This window comes from Tubulanus polymorphus, chromosome 2 (assembly GCF_964204645.1).
Source record: "Tubulanus polymorphus chromosome 2, tnTubPoly1.2, whole genome shotgun sequence".
NCBI classification, from domain to species: Eukaryota; Metazoa; Nemertea; class Palaeonemertea; order Tubulaniformes; family Tubulanidae; genus Tubulanus; species Tubulanus polymorphus.
Genome location: NC_134026.1, coordinates 31,705,921 through 31,729,500, shown reverse-complemented (window position 1 = coordinate 31,729,500; position 23,580 = coordinate 31,705,921). Strand labels below are relative to the sequence as shown.

General features: G+C 45.5%; 6 protein-coding genes across 7 annotated transcripts in view; 3 read left to right on the top strand and 3 right to left on the bottom strand.

The window, feature by feature from the left end:
- Positions 1–2,686, bottom strand: part of LOC141900651 (protein furry-like) — a 28,474-nt gene extending 25,788 nt beyond the window's left edge. For both annotated transcript variants that reach the window (XM_074787631.1, XM_074787632.1), the window contains exons 1-6: positions 2,555–2,686; positions 1,680–1,823; positions 1,371–1,591; positions 1,109–1,278; positions 827–860; positions 620–750 (exon numbers count right to left, since the gene is read on the bottom strand). In XM_074787631.1, coding sequence (XP_074643732.1) covers positions 620–750; positions 827–860; positions 1,109–1,278; positions 1,371–1,591; positions 1,680–1,770 — 647 coding nt within the window. In that variant the 5' untranslated portion in view covers positions 1,771–1,823; positions 2,555–2,686. The remainder of the gene's footprint in view (positions 1–619; positions 751–826; positions 861–1,108; positions 1,279–1,370; positions 1,592–1,679; positions 1,824–2,554) is intronic.
- A 153-nt stretch (positions 2,687–2,839) lies between these two features.
- LOC141900692 (elongin-B-like) lies at positions 2,840–4,707 on the top strand. The gene is made up of 4 exons (XM_074787698.1): positions 2,840–2,877; positions 3,078–3,221; positions 3,698–3,797; positions 3,877–4,707. The coding sequence occupies exons 1-4, from the start codon at positions 2,875–2,877 to the stop codon at positions 3,990–3,992; spliced, it is 363 nt and encodes a 120-aa protein (XP_074643799.1). The 5' UTR covers positions 2,840–2,874; the 3' UTR covers positions 3,993–4,707.
- A 1,934-nt stretch (positions 4,708–6,641) lies between these two features.
- On the bottom strand, positions 6,642–11,566 carry LOC141900665 (double-stranded RNA-specific adenosine deaminase-like). Its single transcript, XM_074787649.1, has 10 exons — positions 10,881–11,566; positions 10,100–10,319; positions 9,274–9,400; positions 9,065–9,203; positions 8,812–8,944; positions 8,564–8,725; positions 8,372–8,484; positions 7,536–7,718; positions 7,228–7,456; positions 6,642–7,025 (listed from the first exon to the last, which is right to left on the bottom strand). The coding sequence occupies exons 1-10, from the start codon at positions 11,470–11,472 to the stop codon at positions 6,779–6,781; spliced, it is 2,145 nt and encodes a 714-aa protein (XP_074643750.1). The 5' UTR covers positions 11,473–11,566; the 3' UTR covers positions 6,642–6,778.
- Positions 11,567–11,996: 430 nt separating this feature from the next.
- Positions 11,997–17,243, top strand: LOC141899196 (uncharacterized; the record flags this gene model as incomplete). Its single annotated transcript, XM_074785359.1, has 12 exons — positions 11,997–12,274; positions 12,418–12,557; positions 12,646–12,844; positions 12,927–13,039; positions 13,269–13,456; positions 13,754–14,416; positions 14,495–14,568; positions 14,646–14,806; positions 14,945–15,173; positions 15,253–15,515; positions 15,594–15,768; positions 17,161–17,243. Coding segments are annotated over exons 1-12 (2,553 nt in total), but the record flags the coding sequence as incomplete, so codon positions are not given.
- Positions 17,244–17,247: 4 nt separating this feature from the next.
- On the top strand, positions 17,248–23,462 carry LOC141900682 (uncharacterized). The gene is made up of 6 exons (XM_074787678.1): positions 17,248–17,530; positions 21,938–22,062; positions 22,222–22,458; positions 22,602–22,810; positions 22,883–22,998; positions 23,082–23,462. The coding sequence occupies exons 1-6, from the start codon at positions 17,256–17,258 to the stop codon at positions 23,188–23,190; spliced, it is 1,071 nt and encodes a 356-aa protein (XP_074643779.1). The 5' UTR covers positions 17,248–17,255; the 3' UTR covers positions 23,191–23,462.
- On the bottom strand, positions 17,777–21,547 carry LOC141900841 (uncharacterized; the record flags this gene model as incomplete). The annotated part of the gene is made up of 3 exons (XM_074787888.1): positions 17,777–17,789; positions 20,808–20,873; positions 21,429–21,547. Coding segments are annotated over 3 exons (198 nt in total), but the record flags the coding sequence as incomplete, so codon positions are not given.
- Positions 23,463–23,580: the final 118 nt, after the last annotated feature.

Sequence of the window (23,580 nt, the reverse complement as noted above, 5' to 3'; positions counted from 1 at the left end):
CTATACCACAGGATGGCGTGTGCCACCAGCTATACCACTGGATGGCGTGTACTACCAGATATACCACTGGATGGCGTGTGCCACCAGCTATACCACTGGATGGTGTGTGCCACCAGCTATACCACAGGATGGCGTTGTGCCACCAGCTATACTACTGGATGGCGTGTGCCACCAGCTATACCACTGGATGGGGTGTGCCACCAGCTATACCACAGGATGGCGTGTGCCACCAGCTATACTACTGGATGGCGTGTGCCACCAGCTATACCACTAGATGGCGTGTACCACCAGCTATACCACAGGATGGCGTGTGCCACCAGCTATACCACTGGATGGCGTGTGCCACCAGCTATACTACTGGATGGCGTGTGCCACCAGCTATACCACAGGATGGCGTGTACCACCAGCTATACCACAGGATGGCATGTACCACCAGCTATACCACAGGATGCACAACAATAGGACAATAAGATGCTGAATCTAGTCACACTTAACAATTAAAATCTGTTACATTTGGAGCGTCAGAGATGTATTTTGTAAACAATTTTAGATAAATCCTGAAGAACATGTCGGAAGACCTACTGCCCACCATCGCCACCTGGTGGATCGAATATTTTACCTTTCCGTGTATTTGAAATGTTTAAAAGCCTCGTTGATGATGTGATTGACGAGGTCATCGTGTCCCGGGTGAAACGCAAACTGTTTTATCACTTCAATTATCATCAAACAATACAGGAAATCCAGCGCCACCTATTAACAATAACAGCAATCATGACGAGACTGAAGAGAAAATGGTTGCAATTAATCGAATGTTTGCAAAACTTACATCTCTTTTTTCTTGTAGAATATTTCTGTCACCGCTAAAAGTAGACAAATAAACAGAATAATATTAATAATAATTATAATAATCATCATGATAATGATAATCAACACCATTTCTATATTTAGGATTATTTTTAAAAGGGTTAGAGTTTTAAAACGGAATCAGTCCAGACTATCACCGACGTTCTTTAGAAGGGAATTCCATAAATAAGATCCAGTGAATAAGCTTACACAGTTTTCTCCCATATTGCATGTTTCTATGAATAGTAGATAATCAATATCTTACCCTTTACGTATTTTATCTCTCTGATCGGGAGGTCTCTGAATATCGTACCATTCAAATAATATCGTCAATAACGACGGTAGACAATGTTCAGCTACGTTACTGAATGAATTCAATAATTGATCTAATTCGACATCTTCTCCGCGCTGTAAATATTTACTCAATAATCGATCCTACAAAATAATGTCAATTTAAAAAGTCGAGTCACAAAACCAAGAGGGAAGGGGAGGGGTTTTAACCGACGAGGGGGAGTTGTAAAACATACCTGTGGTTCTTGTAGGAATTTTTCCACTTTCTCTGCGGCTAATGACGTGAATTCAGTGAATAATGTTTGTAGAACGAATTCACCAGGTTTAACGGGAGATACAGAATTACCTCCTAAACCAATCAGAGCTGGAATTTCACCGGACCACGGCAGCAGTAAAGATGAACTCGTGTTTGTAGCTGAACTCGAATCCGGACTCGGATCATCTTCATTTGAGATGTCTGAAATATGAATCGTAAAATGTTTATCCTGGAGAGGGGGAGAGAAGAGAAATAGACAGGAAGGAGGAGATGATGAGGGCGATGATACCTAAAGGTAAAGGTACAGCTGCAGCTTCTCCCAGTTGAAATGATGATGAAGATGATGATGAAACAAGTTGTTCCTCCTCTTTCTTATCCATTGTTTCCTCTGTTTCGCTGAGTGATGGTAACTTGTTCTGGTTTTAACACATATCTACTTAAAAGAAAGAGAGAAAAGTAAAACAAGGCGTAGAACACAGGTACCACCGCAGCAGCAGCAGCAGCAGCAGCAGCAGCAGCAGCAGCAGCAGCAGCAGCAGCAGCAGCAGCAGCAGCAGCAGCAGCAGCAGCAGCAGCAGCAGCAGCAGCAGCAGCAGCAGCAGCAGCAGCAGCAGCAGCAGCAGCAGCAGCAGCAGCAGCAGCAGCAGCAGCAGCAGCAGCAGCAGCAGCAGCAGCAGCAGCAGCAGCAGCAGCAGCAGCAGCAGCAGCAGCAGCAGCAGCAGCAGCAGCAGCAGCAGCAGCAGCAGCAGCAGCAGCAGCAGCAGCAGCAGCAGCAGCAGCAGCAGCAGCAGCAGCAGCAGCAGCAGCAGCAGCAGCAGCAGCAGCAGCAGCTACATTTTGGTCAGCAATAGTGTCTGGGGCTGGGCGGTTACACTAAAAGGATCGTAGAGTGGCAGAGATCTGTGGAGACAACCACACTGCCAGGACTAGGTCAGTCAGCGTGACAGCAGCCAGTCAGTGACAGGGGGGGGGAGGGGCTACTGTCAGGCTTAAAACCCTTGCCGACTAGCATGGCCGTGTATATCACAATATGATAGAGGACCAGTATCAGAAACTCTGTCAGGTGGGCCTTTGAGTGGATTGACAATTTGAAACTAATAAAAAGAAAGAAGTAAAACTGACCGTCGTCAGGTCACGACTGTAGATCTAATAAACCACAATTACCTTGTGGTGTGACGTCTGAAACTCTGTGTCTGTCTCCCAGATACACCAACTCTTAATTACTCCTTTAATTACTGTTAATTAGACATCATCACATCAGTCGGTAACGGAGAAACTAAATCTTTATATTTTACTTCCTGGTTTGTGTCAGCCGATGTAACGCGATCGTTGATTGGCTGTTCACCCAATTCTAACCCTAACCCTAACCCTAATTGACCAATGAAGATGAGTTAAACGGATGGTGTGTTGTGATTGGTTGGTTGTTAAGTAGGTCAGTCAGTCAGTGTTTGTGGAGCCGCTATACAGTGAGAGATAGCCTAACCATGGTGAGAAGAATCCTCAAATATTTCTAATTCCTCCGTTTTATTTTAACCGATCTTTTATTTGACATTCAGATCGAGGTTCCGGGGGTACCCCCTTCACATTCAGCCCTCTCAATTCAGCCGATAAAACCTTCGTAGGGGTTAAATTATCTATCAAATTCAACGTCAATTCAGTTTATATTCATGATTGCATATTTCTACAGGACGTATTTATAATAATTCGTCGTAAGAAGGTGACGATCTTCGCTGACGCTAAAGAATCTACGACTGTTTATGAATTGAAGAAAATTGTGGAAGGAATTTTGAAATTTCAGCCGGAAGATCAAATTTTATATAAGGATGATCAGGTAAGTTGAGCCCGAGAGTCGGGGGTGCCGCGGGTCGGGGTTGGTCTGGTTGGTCTGAACCAACTTCAGAATTCTCCTCTGCTGGTGCGTTCGTTTCAACCAGAACCAGGATAGCAAATTCTGTAAACCTGATAGAAGCGGCCGATAGAGAGTTTGTAATCCGGAATTTATATTCCTCTTATACCAGAGTATCACCAGTCAATCATAACCTGCTGGGGGGGAGGGTGTAGGGGGTCGTAACCTGCTGGGGGGAGGGTGTAGGGGGTCGTAACCTGCTGGAGGTGTAGGGGGGTTACCTGCTGCGGGTATAGGGGGTAACCTGCTGGAGGTGTAGGGGGGTAACCTGCTGGAGGTGGGGGTTACCTGCTGGAAGTGTAAGGGGGGTAACCTGCTGGGGTATAGGGGGGTAACCTGCTGGAAGTGTAGGGGGGTAAGTGAGGTAATATTTTTGTAACATTTATATTATTTTGTTGCAGCCTCTCGACGATAATAAAACATTAGGAGATTGTGGATTTACCAGTTCATTAGCTCGGGCCCAGTCCCCGGCTACTATAGGTTTAGCCGTTAAAAATGACGGTAAGTCTCTAAATATCATCCATTTTATTTAGCAAAGTTTTCTTGAAATTCTATTGAAGAACTTTTTATATCTGAATAGATGGAAAAGTAGAAGGATTGGAAATAACGGCCTTGTCGACTCCCCCGGAATTACCAGACGTAATGAAATCACAAGAGGGCGCCTCCAGTCTTAGCCAGGACCAGAGTGAAAAATAGACTCATACTTTGTATTGTAAAATATGTTTTTTTTTGTGTTAAAAGGAAATTCATGGAATCCTAGTGAAAAGTTAAATCAGTTCGAAAGATTGAAGAGAAATTGTTTTATCATTTAACAGTAAATCTTTCTGCTAACTGTGTATTTTGTTCTGTAAATTGAAAGAAAAAACTTCAGAAATCAATTTCTGCCAAACAGAGATTGAAAAAGATCTTTAACTAATTGGAATCTCTAATAGAAATTGACAGTCAAATTTTCACCAGAATTTAGATATAAATATTCTTAGAATATCCTGGGCTGGGTTTCATGGAAGTGCGGGCAAAATAATGGGGAACGATTTGAAATTTGTCAGTTATTACCATAGTTTCTCATTGTTACGATGGTAGGTATCACCCAGATTGAGGATTTATCCCTAGGGGTAACTTTGATACCCGGTCTGTGAAACTGGGCCCAGGATTTTTCACATTTCAAACAGTTTCTTGTCAAATAAATCGGCCGACACAAACATCTAGAGCACCAGTTCTAAAAATAGTGTTTTATTCACTCGAAGCCACTCCTGGATAAACAACATAACAACGTACAGAAAATCATATAGAATTTGGAGTATGTTTTCAAACGTCTAAATGTTGAAAGTTTGTAATGAAAATAATAATAATAATAATATGTACTTTTTGTTATTTTATAAAAGGCAACTAATAAATCATGTACATTATTTATATCAATGCCAGTCAGTGTTGGGTTTTAGTTGATTTATGAATCTTAACTACCGCCATTGTTGCAGGGAGCTGGAGTCCTCTTCATCTCGAGGTCGTTATCCGGATTAGTCGAGCATCGTTGGAAGCAAGTCTACTTAAAGCTGTTTAAGCCCCTGATTTGTGCTAAAATTTATTTATATATCTGAAAATCTTGGGAAATAAAATTTAATTTGCTTAAAATTCTCCCTGCGGCATGTGAGTCTGCCGCATTACCGGATGTTAATACATTCGCTGAGCGAAGAGTTCTATCAAAAGTAGCTTGAAATTTGACTTCAAAAGCAAACTTCCCTTCGATAAAGCTTCAATGTAGAAACAACTTTTCATTTCAAACAAAATCGTGCTGAATGATGAATGAAATTTGACTAAGAAAGATATCTGTATTCCTCACATGCCACAGTAGATGAGCTATATTGAACTAGAACTTAACCGTTTAGTGCTGCCGCTATGAATAACGATAGCGGATTTTCGGTGAACTAAAATAATAGCACACATTCGGAATATAAATTTCCTTATCAAGTACAAGAAGGACCACTGTGGCGCCCAACTCTATTAGAATGTAATACTAGTATTAATCTGTCCTAAATTTCAAATGATATTTCCAAATGTTTGTTGGTCGCTATATTCTATTTTTCTAGCAAAACCTCTTCGGCTTGAATAGCGACGGATTCTTCACGAGAAATTCCCGGGTCCCGCGTGCCGGTTAGCGGTCCTCTCGAATCAACACTTCTATGAATAAACGCAGTAACCCTAGTGTTGGCCTGGTAAAATAAACGCAGTAACCCTAGTGTTGGCCTGGTAAAATAAACGCAGTAACCCTAGTGTTGGCCTGGTAAAATAAACGCAGTAACCCTAGTGTTGGCCTGGTAAAATAAACGCAGTAACCCTAGTGTTGGCCTGGTAAAATAAACGCAGTAACCCTAGTGTTGGCCTGGTAAAATAAACGCAGTAACCCTAGTGTTGGCCTGGTAAAATAAACGCAGTAACCCTAGTGTTGGCCTGGTAAAATAAACGCAGTTACCCTAGTGTTGGCCTGGTAAAATAAACGCATTAGCCCTAGTGTTGGCCTGGTAAAATAAACGCATAAACCCTAGTGTTGGCCTGGTAAAATAAACGCATAAACCCTAGTGTTGGCCTGGTAAAATAAACGCAGTTACCCTAGTGTTGGCCTGGTAGAATAAACGCATTAACCCTTGTGTTGGCCTGGTAAAATAAACGCATTAACCCTTGTGTTGGCCTGGTAAAATAAACGCATTAACCCTAGTGTTGGCCTACTGAATAAACGCGATTGTGCCATTCAGAAATACCGCAGAGTTATGAAAAACATTTTCGAATGATCATTCAACCAAAACATCGACATACATTGCAATTTGAGTCTGAGAGGGTACTTGGAGAACTAGCCAGGAGTCTGAGAGGGTACTTGGAGAACTAGCCAGGAGTCAGAGAGGGTACTGAGAGAACTAGCCAGGAGTCCTGGGAGAACTAGCCTGGAGTCTGAGAGGGTGCTGGGAGAACTAGCCAGGAGTCCTGGGAGAACTAGCCAGGAGTCTGAGAGGGTGCTGGGAGAACTAGCCAGGAGTCCTGGGAGAACTAGCCAGGAGTCAGCGAGGGTACTGGGAGAACTAGCCAGGAGTCTGAGAGGGTACTTGGAGAACTAGCCAGGAGTCTGAGAGGGTACTTGGAGAACTAGCCAGGAGTCCTGGGAGAACTAGCCAGGAGTCAGAGAGGGTACTGGGAGAACTAGCCAGGAGTCCTGGGAGAACTAGCCTGGAGTCTGAGAGGGTACTTGGAGAACTAGCCAGGAGTCCTGGGAGAACTAGCCAGGAGTCTGAGAGGGTACTGGGAGAACTAGCCAGGGTACACCACAGATTCATCTACCACAAGTTCCTAGTTTCGGATCTTTAAACAATATTTCTGTTTATTCAATCAAACATAACTAAAAAATATGATGCTATTTTAACATTTGTTTTTAACATTTTTTTAAGAATCAAGACAATTATTGACACACCACTAGGTGTCAGCACCAGCTGGTTGTTTTATTTAGAGAATGATTCCACTTGTTCCGGAATTTGAAGCCAATTCCCGAAATTAGCTTCGGCTAAATGTGTGAAAAACGATCGTTTCGCCAATTCGTAATCTTCGTTCATCTGTTTCGACTCTCGGAAATTTTTTGCCGAGAATAATTTTGTTTTCTTCGAAAGTTTCGCCAGTTCTCGAAATCGATGCAAAAATCCGGCTTTCGCGAGTCGACTCGCACCGGCGACGCTCGTTCGAAACGGTGACCTAGCAACGCAACAATAACATCCGTTATTCTAGTTTTAAAAAATAATGATAATATAGAGAAGCAATGGTAGAAAATATAAAGACATCTTACGTTCGTCACTTATCTCTATTTTTGATTCTCAATTTGTAATTCTAAGGGAAAGTCGTCATCAGGATGCGTGAGGTTGTATCCATGACTACCGACTCATTGTTGAATACTTACTGCGGAATACTTTTTCCTGTTTTTGAATCGATGATTTCGAAATGTTCGTCTCCATCCATCCAGTTAACGCCGAGTGTATTATTAAACGGAATTCTCCACTCTGGTTTAAACGTCGATTCTGCCGACATTATCCACGGATGATTCAGTTTATATCGCCGCGGTAACGAGATATCATCGGGAATACGACAACAGAACGCGCGGGTCAGGTGACCGTGATCAAACGACTGACCTATAAAACAGACGGATCGATAACAACAATAAACACAGTCGTTAACGCTTACTAATTAATTAAGAGTGTTTATACTTACCGACGGTGATGGAAGTCAGGTAAACGGGAGCGATGAAATTACCGAGAAGCGCCCCCTGGATTCCTAGAATATTCCAGCGTAATAATTTATCGCTAGCGGACATGATTTCTATCGGTTTATGATCCTGGAAATCCTGCCACGACATCGAGACCTGGTCTTCTTCTAGCGGGTACGCCATTACATCTGTGAGAATATATATATCATCATAGAGCTGTGTGAGGGGGAGTGGGGGGAGGAGTGGAGGGGAGAGAGAGTGGAGGAGACCTGGTCTTCTTCTAGCGGGTACGCCATTACATCTGTGAGAATATATATATCATCATAGAGCTGTGTGAGGGGGAGTGGGGGGAGGAGTGGAGGAGGGGAGGAGTGGAGAGAGAGTGGAGGAGACCTGGTCTTCTTCTAGCGGGTACGCCATTACATCTGTGAGAATATATATCATAGAGCTGTGTGAGGAGAGTGGAGGGGAGAGAGAGGAGAGAGAGTGGAGGAGACCTGGTCTTCTTCTAGCGGGTACGCCATTACATCTGTGAGAATATATATCATAGAGCTGTGTGAGGAGAGTGGAGGGGAGAGAGAGGAGAGAGAGTGGAGGAGACCTGGTCTTCTTCTAGCGGGTACGCCATTACATCTGTGAGAATATATATATATCATCATAGAGCTGTGTGAGGGGGAGTGGGGGGAGGAGTGGAGGGGAGAGAGAGTGGAGGGGAGAGAGAGAGTGGAGGGGAGATAGAGGGAGTGGAGGGGGGAGAGTGGAGGGAGGGGAGAAGTGGGGAGAGTGGAGGGAGGGGAGAAGTGGGAAGAGTGGAGGAGTGGAGTAATAGTGAACACCTTACCCTCTTCATTCATACAAGACAGAATTCCTTGCATTTCATCATTAAACGTAGGAAAATGAGCTCCATTTAACATTAATTCTTCTTCATCCGGTTTCAATTGTAAAACTTCATCTCTGTAAATAGAAAATACATCACAACTTATACAGCTACAGTTGTTTCATTCTTTTAGTTTCAGTGAATTAAAACTCTTACGGTTCGTAGAATGCAGCTGCATCTCCGAATGGTGCATCACTGATATACATGTGAAACGTGATGTTAGGTTTTAACTGTAATACTCCACTGCCAGGGCTAGCTTCGAATATACTACACAAAACTCCACCTTCGTAATAACTTTTTATCTCTTTATGTAAATATCTGAAATATTCATCGGTAAATTGAATGGAAGAATGGATGAGAATGGATGAGAATGGAAGAGAGAGAGGAATGGGGACTGGACGCACCTGAGTAATGAACGACGAGCCATCACTTCGGCATGACAATCGATCAGAGTTCTACCATCAAGTGTGACGTTACCGCGGGTGATACTGCTTATACCGGTACCTAACGCTATCACTAACGGATTATCTACCTTACCTATAACAAATATACATCCCTGCTTATAGGGGGAGCCACTGTCTTACATTAGGGGGTTCCATGTCACAGATGGAGCCACCATCTCACATTAGGGGGAGCCACCATCATCGACATACTTACTCTTTTTGATGATAATTGTAGCTAATATTTTGCCCCCGTAAAACTCTTTCGGAGAATTCCGTAGTAATTTCATCAACTGTTTGTGACTGATCATCGCAAACTTATCGAATTCAGTCGTTTTTTCTTCCATCAAATTTTGCTGAAATTTCAATCAAAAAGAATTCTGTTAAAAATGATATTGAGAGATGTCGATTTAATTCGATATTTACCATAATTTCTGATTTTCTCAATTCATGTAACGTTAGATCTGATGCGACGCGTTTTGCAGTTTTTTTCGTTCGTCCGCATCCACTTTTAAACGGTATGTTATCGATAACAATCGTCGCTACGAACAACCTGAAACAATAATACATCCAGTTACCAGAGGAACCAGTTACAGCAAAGACTTACAGTTAAGACTAGTTTCTTATGACTGGTCCAAAACCTGTCTAAGCTCAATTTAGTTATATCACCAATCTAACAACTTAAGACCAGTCTAAGCTCATTTTGGTTCAATAGCCAATCTAACAACTTAAGACCAGTCTAAGCTCATTTTGGTTCTATAACCAATCTAACAACTTAAGACCAGTCCAAGCTCATTTTGGTTCTATAACCAATCTAACAACTTAAGACCAGTCTAAGCTCATTTTGGTTCTATAGCCAATCTAACAACTTAAGACCTGTCTAAACTCATTTTGGTTCTATAACCAATCTAACAACTTAAGACCAGTCTAAGCTCATTTTGGTTCTATAACCAATCTAACAACTTAAGACCAGTCTAAGCTAATTTTAGTGCTATAACCAATCTAACAACTTAAGATCAGTCTAAGCTCATTTTGGTTCTATAACCAATCTAACAACTTAAGACCAGTCTAAGCCCATTTTGGTTATATAACCAATCTAACAACTTAAGACCAGTCTAAGCTCATTTTGGTTCTATAACCAATCTAACAACTTAAGACCAGTCTAAGCTAATTTTAGTTCTATAACCAATCTAACAACTTAAGACCAGTCTAAACTCATTTTAATTCTATAACCAATAATCTAATAACTAACCCCTGTTCATTGCGATCAGTAATATGCAGTAAAAACGGTTGTCCTCGAGATGCGCAGAATTTCTGTAATTCTTCCATCGGATCAATATTTAATGTGTCTAAATTAGCAGTAGAAATACAAGTGGTTGGGATAGAACCGGTTGAATCCAGTACAGGTGAGTACGACCCTTTAGGCATCAGAAACATTCTTCCCATAGAATCAAACACCAAATCACCATTACCTACAAATACAACAGTACTATTACAGGGATAATCTGGAGGATTATTAGCCCTAATCTGAGGATTATAGGCGATAATCTGGAGGATTATTAGCCATAATCTGAGGATTATAAGATTAGAGGTGGACTTGTTTAATGTGATTGCGGAATTATTTTTGTCACCGGTATTTTGCCTGAAGGTTACGAGGTTTGAGATTAAAGGGTTAGGATAGCATTATGTTTAGGGTCAAGTTTAAGGAAAGTTCAGGAGCTATAACAAGTAGTAAGAACTTTCAGCAGCTTAAGAACAAATGGTCCTAGCACCAGTAGGTGCTGTCAGTTTGAATCCGAGCACCAGTAGGTGCTGTCGGCTTGAATCCGAGCACCAGTAGGTGCTGTCGGTTTGAATCCGAGCACCAGTAGGTGCTGTCGGTTTGAATCTGAGCACCAGTAGGTGCTGTCGGTTTGAATCCGAGCACCAGTGGGTGCTGTCGGCTTGAATCCGAGCACCAGTAGGTGCAGTGGGTTTGAATCCCGATTTGAATCCTCTGAAGCTATCTTGAAAAGTCCAGTAACACTATTTACCGGATTCATCTTCCATATCTTCGGTTTCAATTCCTAAAATGGCCGTGAAAGCGTTTTTAGCTGCGTCTGTTTTCGCGTCTTTTTTCGTGCGTCCAACTCCCTGTTTATAGTCTATTCCATCGATGCTACAAACATTACCGAATTTACCGATATTCAACGTCCCGATAACAGCCGTCTCCCGGAAACTAACAACAGACCGAACTAATGAGCAATACTCAGTTACCGCACTGATTGGCTGTTTACTGCCATCCAAAAACGCTTTTATTAAAGTTGGCGGTACACGTTTTGGCGCGCACCATTTCGGTACAACGGGTGTGTCATCAACGCCAACCGGTTTAGGAGTTAATCCTGGAATATATTTGATAGCGTTAGGATTATCTCCAGCTTGTACAGCTGAACGATATTGTTTAAAGGGTTTATTTGCGGCATGAATGGCTTTAGAGACAGGATCGAAATCTCTCTGTTTAGGGATGGCTCCAGCTCCTCCTCCGGTGTTGTTGGCGTTACTGAGACATTTCGGTTGAGAAGTCGGAGCTCGAATTCCCTGTCGATATTCGTTAAATTGATCTGCATTGATTGGTAATTGTGCCATAGTGTTTTAAGTCACACCCACATGAGACAATACTGAGCGTGGAAATTCCCGCTCTTCTCTAAAACCACCGCCTGGCGGATTATGTATGAACTATTCACATCATTAAGGATCAATAAAGATTTGAATTGAAATTCATCACCTGGCGGATTCGGCCAGAACTAACCCTAGGGTTAGGGTTATTTCGGGTATTTCTAGGGCGGTGCCGTTTCATGAGGTTGCCTCCGGCCGAAGCTAGGGTTAAGGTTATGATTTTTTCGGAGCCATCTACTGGAATTCAATCAAAGTTTTACTTTATTGAACGTATCATAAATAAACAGCATAAGATCTAAAGTAAATCACGAAAAAAGATAGATATAAACTACATTTATGAAAACATATAAAAAATCAATAGGTATTCAATAAAACACGACTGATATTCTTTGACCAGCCATCCAGCTGGTGCCGCCATCTATATTACAGGCGCTGCTTTCAAACTTTCGACTATCGCTTTTTTGGTCCCTTATTTAGCGGACCATTTCATTTAAATAAAAGGTAAGGATGAATCGAGCGAAAGATTATAAACGCAAAGGAGGCGGAGGAGGAGGTGATGTAGAGGACAAACGAGTTTTTAGAGCTCACAAACGAACATTAGAAAGAAAAGATAGCAGACAATCAAAAATAGATCGACTTCGAAATCTGCAACATGAGGAGCCTGCGGCGGGTGAGGCTGAGGAGAATATTAAACCAGATATAAACAAGAAACCAAAACCAACGCTTAAACCTGGATCCCTCAAACCAGTCATCGAGAAAAAAGAGAAAGAAAGTGAGTTGAGACGTAGTTCTTCTAATCAATCTCGAAAGAATTGGGCAGGTTCAGCCCGCTGATCCCGGGCGGGGCTGGACACATGCGGGTTCTTGGTTCACTGGCAGGTGTGCTGTCAATTGATGTTGACGTTTATTTTGTAGCTGGAAAACAACGACAGGAACGACTTAAAAAATGGAAGCAGGAAAAATTATTGAAGAAAAAATTAGAAGCGGAAGCAAAATCAAAAAAGAGTTTTAAAATCAGTGGTGGAGTCAGACATAATGATAATAAACTTTATCAGGTCAGTAATAGAGGGCGCCACGTGGCCGTGGGACACACATATCGGTAACTTATCGGTTATTTTTAAATATTTTGTTTTCACGATTTAGAAGAACAACAGCGCGATACCCGTATCAAAACAACAAGCGATACCGGTATCAAAACAACCTCCCGTTCCGGTATCTAAACTACCGGTATCAAAACCTGCAGCGAAACCAGCTGAAAAACGAGTGAAAAAACCAGTTCAACGACCTTCACCTGGTGGAAATAAACGTCTGACGAGGCAGTCTACTAAACAGTCGGTTAACTGTTAGTATTTCACTGGACTCAAATTCATTTGGTTATTGATTGATGAATCTCATAGTCTCAGTTTCACTATTAACTATTTCAGTAAAAAAACCACAAGTTGATAAGAAAAAGCCGAAAGCAGCAGCAGCAGCAGCAGCTGCTGTACCTGCGAGGACGACAAAACAATCAACTCAACCTAAACTTAATCAGATTCAAGTGAGTTACAAATAAATTTGTTTTGAGAAACATACAAAAAACTATCACCTAATTTTTTGTCGTTTAAACATTAAAATGAATTTAGGAGTTTAGTTAAACCCTTGAACCACCCAGTTGTGATCCACCCAGTTGTGATCCACCCAGTTGCGATCCACCCAGTTGCGATCCACCCAGTTGCGATCCACCAAGTTGTGAGTTGTGTTTTAAACTGATTTCATGTTTTTTTCAGGAGAATTTATCTAAGATTACGTCTAAACGTGGAGAACCAGAAGTTTGTTCGTTTGCTCCGACAGATTTTCATTTCACTGCTCCAGACACGTCTCTATTCAAACTCAATACAATTCACAACACAGATTATAATAATAGTTTATCTGAAGATTTTTACCAAGGAGGAGGATCTTACCTAGCAACTCCCAGGTAAATACCTCTTACCTAGCAACTCCCAGGTAAATACCTCTGAGACAAGTCGGGCGGTCCCTGTAACTGGGTCTTACCCAGCTACTCCCAGGTAAATACCTCCGAGACAAGTCGGGCGGTCCCTGTAACTGGGGTCTAAGATTACTGCAGGCTAGTTCATGGTTAGATTAGGCTCAACTTCTATTCAATTATAGTAAACATCGTTTATCTAGGGGTATACTTGGACCCACAAAATCAGTCCAAGTTTAGAATAAAACGAGTTTCACAGAAACATTTATTTGTTGAATATAATTACAGATGTAAATTACCGGCCGATTCAGATGAAGAATTCGCTCCCGTTTCATTTTATAAATCACCGTCGACGATGAAACAACAATCGGGATCATCGTCTGCTGAATCGACGGGTGAAATTAATCTCGAGATTTCATCGAAGAAACTTCGCAGAAAATCGAAATCCATCAGATTGGATTCAATTAACGATAATTTAACGGAAATAAATAGAGTTTCAACTTCTACTAAGAAATCAGATTTATCTTCATGTGAATCTGATCGGGACGAAGTGTTTAAACCTATACCAGTTTCAAGCATTAAAAAACAGCTACATCGACCGAGCGTGGTAGCTACCAGTGGACGTGCAACAGCTACCGGTGGTACCCCAGCTACCAGTGGACGTGCTACAGCTACCGGTGGTACCCCAGCTACCAGTGGACGTGCAACAGCTACCGGTGGTACCCCAGTTACTGGTGGATGTGCAACAGCTACCGGTGGTACCAGCACGGATAGTATCTTCAATAACGCTCTTACAGCTACCGCCATGGAAACCGATATCGATGAATTACCTATCGCCACGGTTACCGGTCCGCGAAAATCAGCGGTGGAGTTTAAAACTCCGAAAACCTTCCCGAAACTAACTAAACGTAGAAGACGAACGGTCGGAGGACATTTCACTCCGGAGGAGAAGTAAGTGTTACTCCAGCAGGTCGGAGGAGGTTTGATCGGGAGCGTTTTAGTGAATGACGATTATCTCTTTATTTTCAGGGCTTTAAAATCTTTATCGCAAAGTCCTATGGTTGAATTAAAGAGGAAAATAAAACCAGTTACTCCTGGATTAAGTAAGTATTACAACACCGGGGTTAAACTAGGATTAATTTGATGTTTGTGTTGTAAATGTAAATGTTGTATGTTATAGGTTTAGGAATGCCTGATTTAGATGATTGTGGATTACTACCTAACCTCCCTCCACAGACGTTAGAAGAAGTAGTTGAACTGACCCTAGGTCCGGCTGGGGAAGAGATCGCATCTGAAGAGTTACCTAAATTAGACCTCAATGTTACGTTAGGTCTCGATGAGGTATGATACCAGTCGTAGTCAGGGTCCCTTGCGACTGATCTGTATTGATCTGTCTGGTTTCAATTGTTGAGTCGTAGTCAGGGTCCCTAGCGACTGATCTGTCTTCGGTTACTTCATGTTTTCGGTATTTATTTCTAGGACGTCGTAAACGCATTGAACGAAGGAACGGACGATAAGCAACAGACGGAACGTGTCGTTACCATGACTACCGATAAACCTACCGTCACCGTTACCATGACTACCGATGAACACGACGTGAAATATTTCCGTCAGTTGTTAGTGACGGAAACAGAACGTTTAAACGCGGCGTGCGATTGTTGGGGGGTAACTATGGAAACGACGCGCGATGATAGTTTCACCGAGGACGGTACGTGAAAACTGAAATCAATCGCACCAGAAATTCTGACTCGTTTCTTTTTAATTTCGATTGTTTATTTGCGTTACAGTGAAAGGTCAGATCCGATCAGTGATTGGTCAAGCTCAGTTATTGATGAGACAAAGATTCAAACAATTCACCGGCTTAATCGACAACTGCGAATATAACAATGGAGACAAAATCACCACGACAACCGATTTACAAGGATTCTGGGATATGATTTATTTTCAAGTCGAAGACGTTGATTTAAAATTTAAAGAATTAGAGAAATTAAAATCGAACTCGTGGCTCGAAGAAAAACCGATCAATAAACAGAAAAATAAACTTATAAAGGTTCGTTTTAATTTTATAATTCATCAAATTTATCGAATTCATTTTAATATTTATTGATTGTTTTTTGATTATTTGAAGAAAAAGAAACCAATTGTGAAAAAATCATCGAACGTCAAATCAAAATTTGCTGAATTCAGAGCGAAAATGAAAAAACAACAAGAGAAAGAAAACTCTTCAGCAGAAACTGAGACTAGTGAGAATTTAAAAACATTTGATGCTGGATTCTTTAAAATAGACAGCCCTGTTAAACAAGGTTAATATACATCAAAATGCTCCTTCCTTCTCTTCCTTCCTCTCTCCACTCTCATCTACCAGGCTCTCTCTCTCTCCTCTCTCTCTCCTCTCCTCTCTCCGCTCTCCTCCTCTCCTTCCTCTTCCTTCCTCTCTCCACTCTCATCTACCAGGCTCTCTCTCTCTCCTCTCTCTCTCCTCTCTCTCTCCGCTCTCCTCCTCTCCTTCCTCTTCCTTCCTCTCTCCACTCTCATCTACCAGGCTCTCTCTCTCTCCTCTCTCTCTCCTCTCTCTCTCCGCTCTCCTCCTCTCCTTCCTCTTCCTTCCTCTCTCCACTCTCATCTACCAGGCTCTCTCTCCTCTCTCCTCTCCTTCCTCTTCCTTCCTCTCTCCACTCTCATCTACCAGGCTCTCTCTCTCTCCTCTCTCTCTCCTCTCTCTCTCCGCTCTCCTCCTCTCCTTCCTCTTCCTTCCTCTCTCCACTCTCATCTACCAGGCTCTCTCTCTCTCCTCTCTCTCTCCTCTCTCTCTCCGCTCTCCTCCTCTCCTTCCTCTTCCTTCCTCTCTCCACTCTCATCTACCAGGCTCTCTCTCTCTCCTCTCTCCGCTCTCCTCCTCTCCTTCCTCTTCCTTCCTCTCTCCTCTCTCATCTACCAGGCTCTCTCTCTCTCCTCTCTCTCTCCTCTCTCTCTCCGCTCTCCTCCTCTCCTTCCTCTTCCTTCCTCTCTCCTCTCTCATCTACCAGGCTCTCTCTCTCTCCTCTCTCTCTCTCTCTCTCTCTCCTCTCTCCTCTCCTTCCTCTTCCTTCCTCTCTCCACTCTCATCTACCAGGCTCTCTCTCTCTCCTCTCTCTCTCCTCTCTCTCTCCGCTCTCCTCCTCTCCTTCCTCTTCCTTCCTCTCTCCACTCTCATCTACCAGGCTCTCTCTCTCTCCTCTCTCTCTCCTCTCTCTCTCCGCTCTCCTCCTCTCCTTCCTCTTCCTTCCTCTCTCCACTCTCATCTACCAGGCTCTCTCTCTCTCCTCTCTCCGCTCTCCTCCTCTCCTTCCTCTTCCTTCCTCTCTCCTCTCTCATCTACCAGGCTCTCTCTCCTCTCCTCTCTCCTCTCCTTCCTCTTCCTTCCTCTCTCCACTCTCATCTACCAGGCTCTCTCTCCTCTCTCCTCTCCTTCCTCTTCCTTCCTCTCTCCTCTCTCATCTACCAGGCTCTCTCTCCTCTCCTCTCTCCTCTCCTTCCTCTTCCTTCCTCTCTCCACTCTCATCTACCAGGCTCTCTCTCCTCTCTCCTCTCCTTCCTCTTCCTTCCTCTCTCCTCTCTCATCTACCAGGCTCTCTCTCTCCTCTCTCCCCTCTCCTCTCTCTCTAAGTAAATTCCCATTTATAATGAATAGTGAAGTTGAATGTATGATATTTCAGGAGCTGTGAAATGCGTTGTTACTCCAGGATTAATGAAGGAGGATAAGAGATTAGTTAAAACAGTACTAGAGAGTAACGCTCGTCGTTCTATCGGCATGATTACTCCCGGAGTAACTACTACTACTCCCGGTTTACGTCGTAGTCTTAGACGTAGTTTACAAGTAGCGCCATCTCCGTTATCGGTAATATCAGCGTTGTCGTCAGGGAAACGAGAAGCTGGAGTGACGGAGGAGGATGAGAAGGATGAAACTCCTCCGGCGACGAGCAGACGTAGATATAGTTCAACTAAAACGACTCCAGCGATGAGAGCTTTATCGATATCAGACGACTCTGAGTCGACTCCACAAACCAAACGTTCAACTCGCAAAGGGTAAAATTCTCAGCCCAGTTGCTAAAAAGTTGGTTAAAGATAACCAGTGGATAAATACCACAGTAACAATGAACTTTTAATTGTCGCTATGTCAACAATCCACTGGTTAACTCTTTACTGACCTCAACTTGTGAGCAACTGACCTCAGTTCTTCTCCGTTCAATTTGAGTTCAAACATTTGAAATGAATCAATTTTAGTTAAATCTGAACCGAAAACTGTTTGGAACCGAGTTCAGTTTACTAACTTTACTCAAATTCACTGAAAATACCAATTGCCAAATATCAAATATCTTAACATTGATTGTAATATGTTTCTGGGTCCTGAACAGTGGTTGACTTGACTTGGTTCGGGTGGACCGAGGTGGTTGACTTGGTAGGGTAGACTTGGTAGGGTGAACCGAGGTGGTGGACTTGGTAGGGTAGACTTGGTAGGGTGAACCGAGGTGGTGGACTTGGTAGGGTAGACTTGGTAGGGTGAACCGAGGTGGTGGACTTGGTAGGGTAGACTTGGTAGGGTGAACCGAGGTGGTGGACTTGGTAGGGTGGACCGAGGTGGTTGACTTGGTAGGGTAGACTTGGTAGGGTGGACCGAGGTGGTGGACTTGGTAGGGTGGACCGAGGTGGTGGACTTGGTAGGGTAGACTTGGTAGGGTGGACCGAGGTGGTGGACTTGGTAGGGTAGACTTGGTAGGGTGAACCGAGGTGGTGGACTTGGTAGGGTGGACCGAGGTGGTTGACTTGGTAGGGTAGACTTGGTAGGGTGGACCGAGGTGGTGGACTTGGTAGGGTGGACCGAGGTGGTAGACTTGGTAGGGTGAACCGAGGTGGTGGACTTGGTAGGGTGGACCGAGGTGGTAGACTTGGTAGGGTGGACTGAGGTGGTGGACTTGGTAGGGTGAACCGAGGTGGTGGACTTGGTAGGGTGGACCGAGGTGGTAGACTTGGTAGGGTGGACCGAGGTGGTTGACTTGGTAGGGTGAACCGAGGTGGTGGACTTGGTAGGGTGGACCGAGGTGGTAGACTTGGTAGGGTGGACTGAGGTGGTGGACTTGGTAGGGTGAACCGAGGTGGTGGACTTGGTAGGGTGGACCGAGGTGGTAGACTTGGTAGGGTGGACCGAGGTGGTGGACTTGGTAGGGTGAACCGAGGTGGTGGACTTGGTAGGGTGGACCGAGGTGGTAGACTTGGTAGGGTGGACTGAGGTGGTAGACTTGGTTGGGTGGACTGAGGTGGTGGACTTGGTAGGGTGGACTGAGGTGGTGGACTTGGTAGGGTGGACTGAGGTGGTTGACTTGGTAGGGTGGACCGAGGTGGTGGACTTGGTAGGGTGGACCGAGGTGGTAGACTTGGTAGGGTGAACCGAGGTGGTGGACTTGGTAGGGTGGACCGAGGTGGTGGACTTGGTAGGGTGAACCGAGGTGGTAGACTTGGTAGGGTGGACCGAGGTGGTAGACTTGGTAGGGTGAACCGAGGTGGTGGACTTGGTAGGGTGGACCGAGGTGGTAGACTTGGTAGGGTGGACCGAGGTGGTGGACTTGGTAGGGTAGACCGAGGTGGTGGACTTGGTAGGGTGAACCGAGGTGGTAGACTTGGTAGGGTGAACCGAGGTGGTGGACTTGGTAGGGTGGACCGAGGTGGTTGACTTGGTAGGGTGAACCGAGGTGGTGGACTTGGTAGGGTGGACCGAGGTGGTAGACTTGGTAGGGTGGACCGAGGTGGTAGACTTGGTAGGGTGAACCGAGGTGGTGGACTTGGTAGGGTGAACCGAGGTGGTGGACTTGGTAGGGTGGACCGAGGTGGTAGACTTGGTAGGGTGGACCGAGGTGGTTGACTTGGTAGGGTGAACCGAGGTGGTGGACTTGGTAGGGTGGACCGAGGTGGTAGACTTGGTAGGGTGGACTGAGGTGGTGGACTTGGTAGGGTGAACCGAGGTGGTGGACTTGGTAGGGTGGACCGAGGTGGTAGACTTGGTAGGGTGGACCGAGGTGGTGGACTTGGTAGGGTGAACCGAGGTGGTGGACTTGGTAGGGTGGACCGAGGTGGTGGACTTGGTAGGGTGAACCGAGGTGGTGGACTTGGTAGGGTGGACTGAGGTGGTAGACTTGGTAGGGTGGACCGAGGTGGTTGACTCGGTAGGGTGGACCGAGGTGGTTGACTCGGTAGGGTGGACCGAGGTGGTGGACTTGGTAGGGTGGACCGAGGTGGTAGACTTGGTTGGGTGGACCGAGGTGGTGGACTTGGTAGGGTGGACCGAGGTGGTGGACTTGGTAGGGTGGACCGAGGTGGTGGACTTGGTAGGGTGGACTGAGGTGGTGGACTTGGTAGGGTGGACTGAGGTGGTAGACTTGGTAGGGTGGACCGAGGTGGTAGACTTGGTAGGGTGGACCGAGGTGGTGGACTTGGTAGGGTGGACCGAGGTGGTGGACTTGGTAGGGTGGACCGAGGTGGTGGACTTGGTAGGGTGGACCGAGGTGGTGGACTTGGTAGGGTGGACCGAGGTGGTGGACTTGGTAGGGTGGACTGAGGTGGTGGACTTGGTAGGGTGGACTGAGGTGGTAGACTTGGTAGGGTGGACCGAGGTGGTTGACTCGGTAGGGTGGACCGAGGTGGTTGACTCGGTAGGGTGAACCGAGGTGGTAGACTTGGTAGGGTGGACTGAGGTGGTGGACTTGGTAGGGTGGACTGAGGTGGTAGACTTGGTAGGGTGGACCGAGGTGGTAGACTTGGTAGGGTAGACCGAGGTGGTAGACTTGGTAGGGTGGACCGAGGTGGTAGACTTGGTAGGGTGGACCGAGGTGGTAGACTTGGTAGGGTGGACCGAGGTGGTAGACTTGGTAGGGTGGACCGAGGTGGTGGACTTGGTAGGGTGGACTGAGGTGGTGGACTTGGTAGGGTGGACTGAGGTGGTAGACTTGGTAGGGTGGACCGAGGTGGTAGACTTGGTAGGGTAGACCGAGGTGGTAGACTTGGTAGGGTGGACCGAGGTGGTAGACTTGGTAGGGTGGACCGAGGTGGTAGACTTGGTAGGGTGGACCGAGGTGGTAGACTTGGTAGGGTGGACCGAGGTGGTAGACTTGGTAGGGTGGACCGAGGTGGTGGACTTGGTAGGGTGGACCGAGGTGGTAGACTTGGTAGGGTGGACCGAGGTGGTAGACTTGGTAGGGTGGACCGAGGTGGTAGACTTGGTAGGGTGGACCGAGGTGGTTGACTTGGTAGGGTGAACCGAGGTGGTGGACTTGGTAGGGTGGACCGAGGTGGTGGACTTGGTTGGGTGAACCGAGGTGGTGGACTTGGTAGGGTGGACCGAGGTGGTAGACTTGGTAGGGTGGACCGAGGTGGTGGACTTGGTTGGGTGAACCGAGGTGGTTGACTTGGTAGGGTGGACCGAGGTGGTAGACTTGGTAGGGTGGACCGAGGTGGTAGACTTGGTTGGGTGGACCGAGGTGGTAGACTTGGTAGGGTGGACCGAGGTGGTGGACTTGGTAGGGTGGACTGAGGTGGTGGACTTGGTAGGGTGGACTGAGGTGGTGGACTTGGTTGGGTGGACCGAGGTGGTAGACTTGGTAGGGTGGACCGAGGTGGTGGACTTGGTTGGGTGGACCGAGGTGGTGGACTTGGTTGGGTGGACCGAGGTGGTAGACTTGGTAGGGTGGACCGAGGTGGTGGACTTGGTTGGGTGGACCGAGGTGGTGGACTTGGTTGGGTGGACCGAGGTGGTAGACTTGGTAGGGTGGACTGAGGTGGTGGACTTGGTTGGGTGGACCGAGGTGGTAGACTTGGTAGGGTGGACCGAGGTGGTGGACTTGGTTGGGTGGACCGAGGTGGTGGACTTGGTTGGGTGGACCGAGGTGGTAGACTTGGTAGGGTGGACTGAGGTGGTGGACTTGGTTGGGTGGACCGAGGTGGTGGACTTGGTTGGGTGGACCGAGGTGGTTGACTTGGTAGGGTGGACCGAGGTGGTGGACTTGGTAGGGTGGACCGAGGTGGTAGACTTGGTAGGGTGGACCGAGGTGGTAGACTTGGTTGGGTGGACCGAGGTGGTAGACTTGGTAGGGTGGACCGAGGTGGTGGACTTGGTAGGGTGGACTGAGGTGGTGGACTTGGTAGGGTGGACTGAGGTGGTGGACTTGGTAGGGTGGACTGAGGTGGTGGACTTGGTTGGGTGGACCGAGGTGGTAGACTTGGTAGGGTGGACCGAGGTGGTGGACTTGGTTGGGTGGACCGAGGTGGTGGACTTGGTTGGGTGGACCGAGGTGGTAGACTTGGTAGGGTGGACTGAGGTGGTGGACTTGGTTGGGTGGACCGAGGTGGTAGACTTGGTAGGGTGGACCGAGGTGGTGGACTTGGTAGGGTGGACCGAGGTGGTGGACTTGTGATTAAAGGACAAATTTGGTTTTATATTTGTAGTAAGACGCCGAAATCTGTGAAATTCACACAACAAACTGTGAGCAGTGGTTCAGCAGCAGCGGCAGCTGCGGCAGCTGCAGATTCACCATTCTTACAATATTTACTACCTACAGATACCGACCCTGGTAAGTGAGGACAGATCAGATCTCAATCTATATTCTCTCTTGAGACTACAAGTGAATCCCAGTAGTGACAATCAGTCGTCACGTCACTGCAGAAATCAGAGAACGAATATTTAAATTTTCCGATCTATTGTTACAACTGTTTTTGATTTGTATTTACAGAACGGATGGAACTTGAGAATTCTTTACGAGAAGATGCAGAAATGCCGAGTCAAAATAAACGAGATTTGAAATCTGAATTCGATCGACATTCTTATTCGGCGAAGAAAAAACACGTTCTACCCAGTGCTGCCACCTGTAGGACACCTATGTCAACTGGCAGACGACGTAGTGTGAGATTGAATTCACAGAAAAAATCGTCAGAAAATTCAATGACTCCAAACAACACTGCATCCATCAGTGAGTACTGTACAGACTCAGGGTGACTCCTACTCTGAGGGGTGACTCCTACTCTGAGGGGTGACTCCTGTTTAATAAAATGATTCCCACTCAGAAGGATTGCGTCTGCTATAGTTCGGTATATTGGATATGTCTATTTACAGGACGGCAGCGTAGCTCATCTCGTGGCCAGCGTTTCAGCAATTCTTCGTTTGATTTACAATCAGAAAATATATCACTCGTCGAAGCTTTCTCACCTCCTTTATCGACGCTCTCTACACCGCCACCAGTGCTGACACCTAGCGACAACTTACAGAACAGCCCTTCTACATTCAATAACTTGAAAATAGAAATAACACCCGGAAATGATGAGGTTCGTTGACGATTAATCTAGGTTTAAATCTATCTGTTGATGTGGTTGTTGAGAGATGTTTAATCGTTACAGAGAAGGATTAGTTTATTACCGGGAATAGCTCCTAATCCAGGAGTAACTGCTACGAGAATGACTACTACAGTGTCGGCCGTTCAAGATTTAATATCATTTTCTCCGCGAACTCCCAGGTGAGTTAGACGGAGATGAGTTATTTAAAGAACTCGTTCCAGTGAGTTCTGTTTATTGATCTGTTCTATTGTTTACTTCACAGACGATCAGGTCGCGGCAAGGTCACAGCAGCTGTCAGTCAAGGTCGTCGCCGATCGGTCAGGAATACAGATCACAGCCCGATCAATGATGAAAATCTGATTCAATTATAAACTCACTTACCGCAGTAACTTTCTTTAATGTAAATACATTTATTCTCAGAATCTGTGGCCTGGAAATGAGGGCCAGGATGAGACGGGTCAATAGTTGCATGTTTATAGATCGTTTACGGTTCAGGGGGTACAGAGGGGGGGTACCAGCAGGTTCAGGGGGTACAGAGGTGGTGCCCACAGGGTCCAGGCTGCAGATTAATAGGAGATATGAACATCCTAATTGCCAGTTAACTTATGTAAACAATAAACTGTTTCTCTCAATTGTAAAACTGTTTGTCATCAGTTGCATAATAAAAACTTATAACTATCTTGTGTTATATAGAAATCGATCTGTTAGTTGTTGTTTAAAGTGAATCAGTGACCCCTATAGGAGATACCCTGAACTACCAA

Coding starts and splice junctions, on each gene's coding strand:
- LOC141900692 (XM_074787698.1), top strand. Junction 3,222..3,697: donor TTTTATATAAGGATGATCAG/GTAAGTTGAGCC, acceptor ATTTTGTTGCAG/CCTCTCGACGATAATAAAAC. Junction 3,798..3,876: donor TTTAGCCGTTAAAAATGACG/GTAAGTCTCTAA, acceptor ATATCTGAATAG/ATGGAAAAGTAGAAGGATTG.
- LOC141900665 (XM_074787649.1), bottom strand. CDS start 11,472: ATGGCACAATTACCAATCAATGCAGATCAATTTAACGAATATCGACAG. Junction 9,204..9,273: donor TGAGAAAATCAGAAATTATG/GTAAATATCGAA, acceptor TTGAAATTTCAG/CAAAATTTGATGGAAGAAAA. Junction 8,945..9,064: donor TACAATTATCATCAAAAAGA/GTAAGTATGTCG, acceptor TATTTGTTATAG/GTAAGGTAGATAATCCGTTA.
- LOC141900682 (XM_074787678.1), top strand. CDS start 17,256: ATGATTACTCCCGGAGTAACTACTACTACTCCCGGTTTACGTCGTAGT. Junction 17,531..21,937: donor AAACGTTCAACTCGCAAAGG/GTAAAATTCTCA, acceptor TTATATTTGTAG/TAAGACGCCGAAATCTGTGA. Junction 22,063..22,221: donor ACCTACAGATACCGACCCTG/GTAAGTGAGGAC, acceptor TTGTATTTACAG/AACGGATGGAACTTGAGAAT.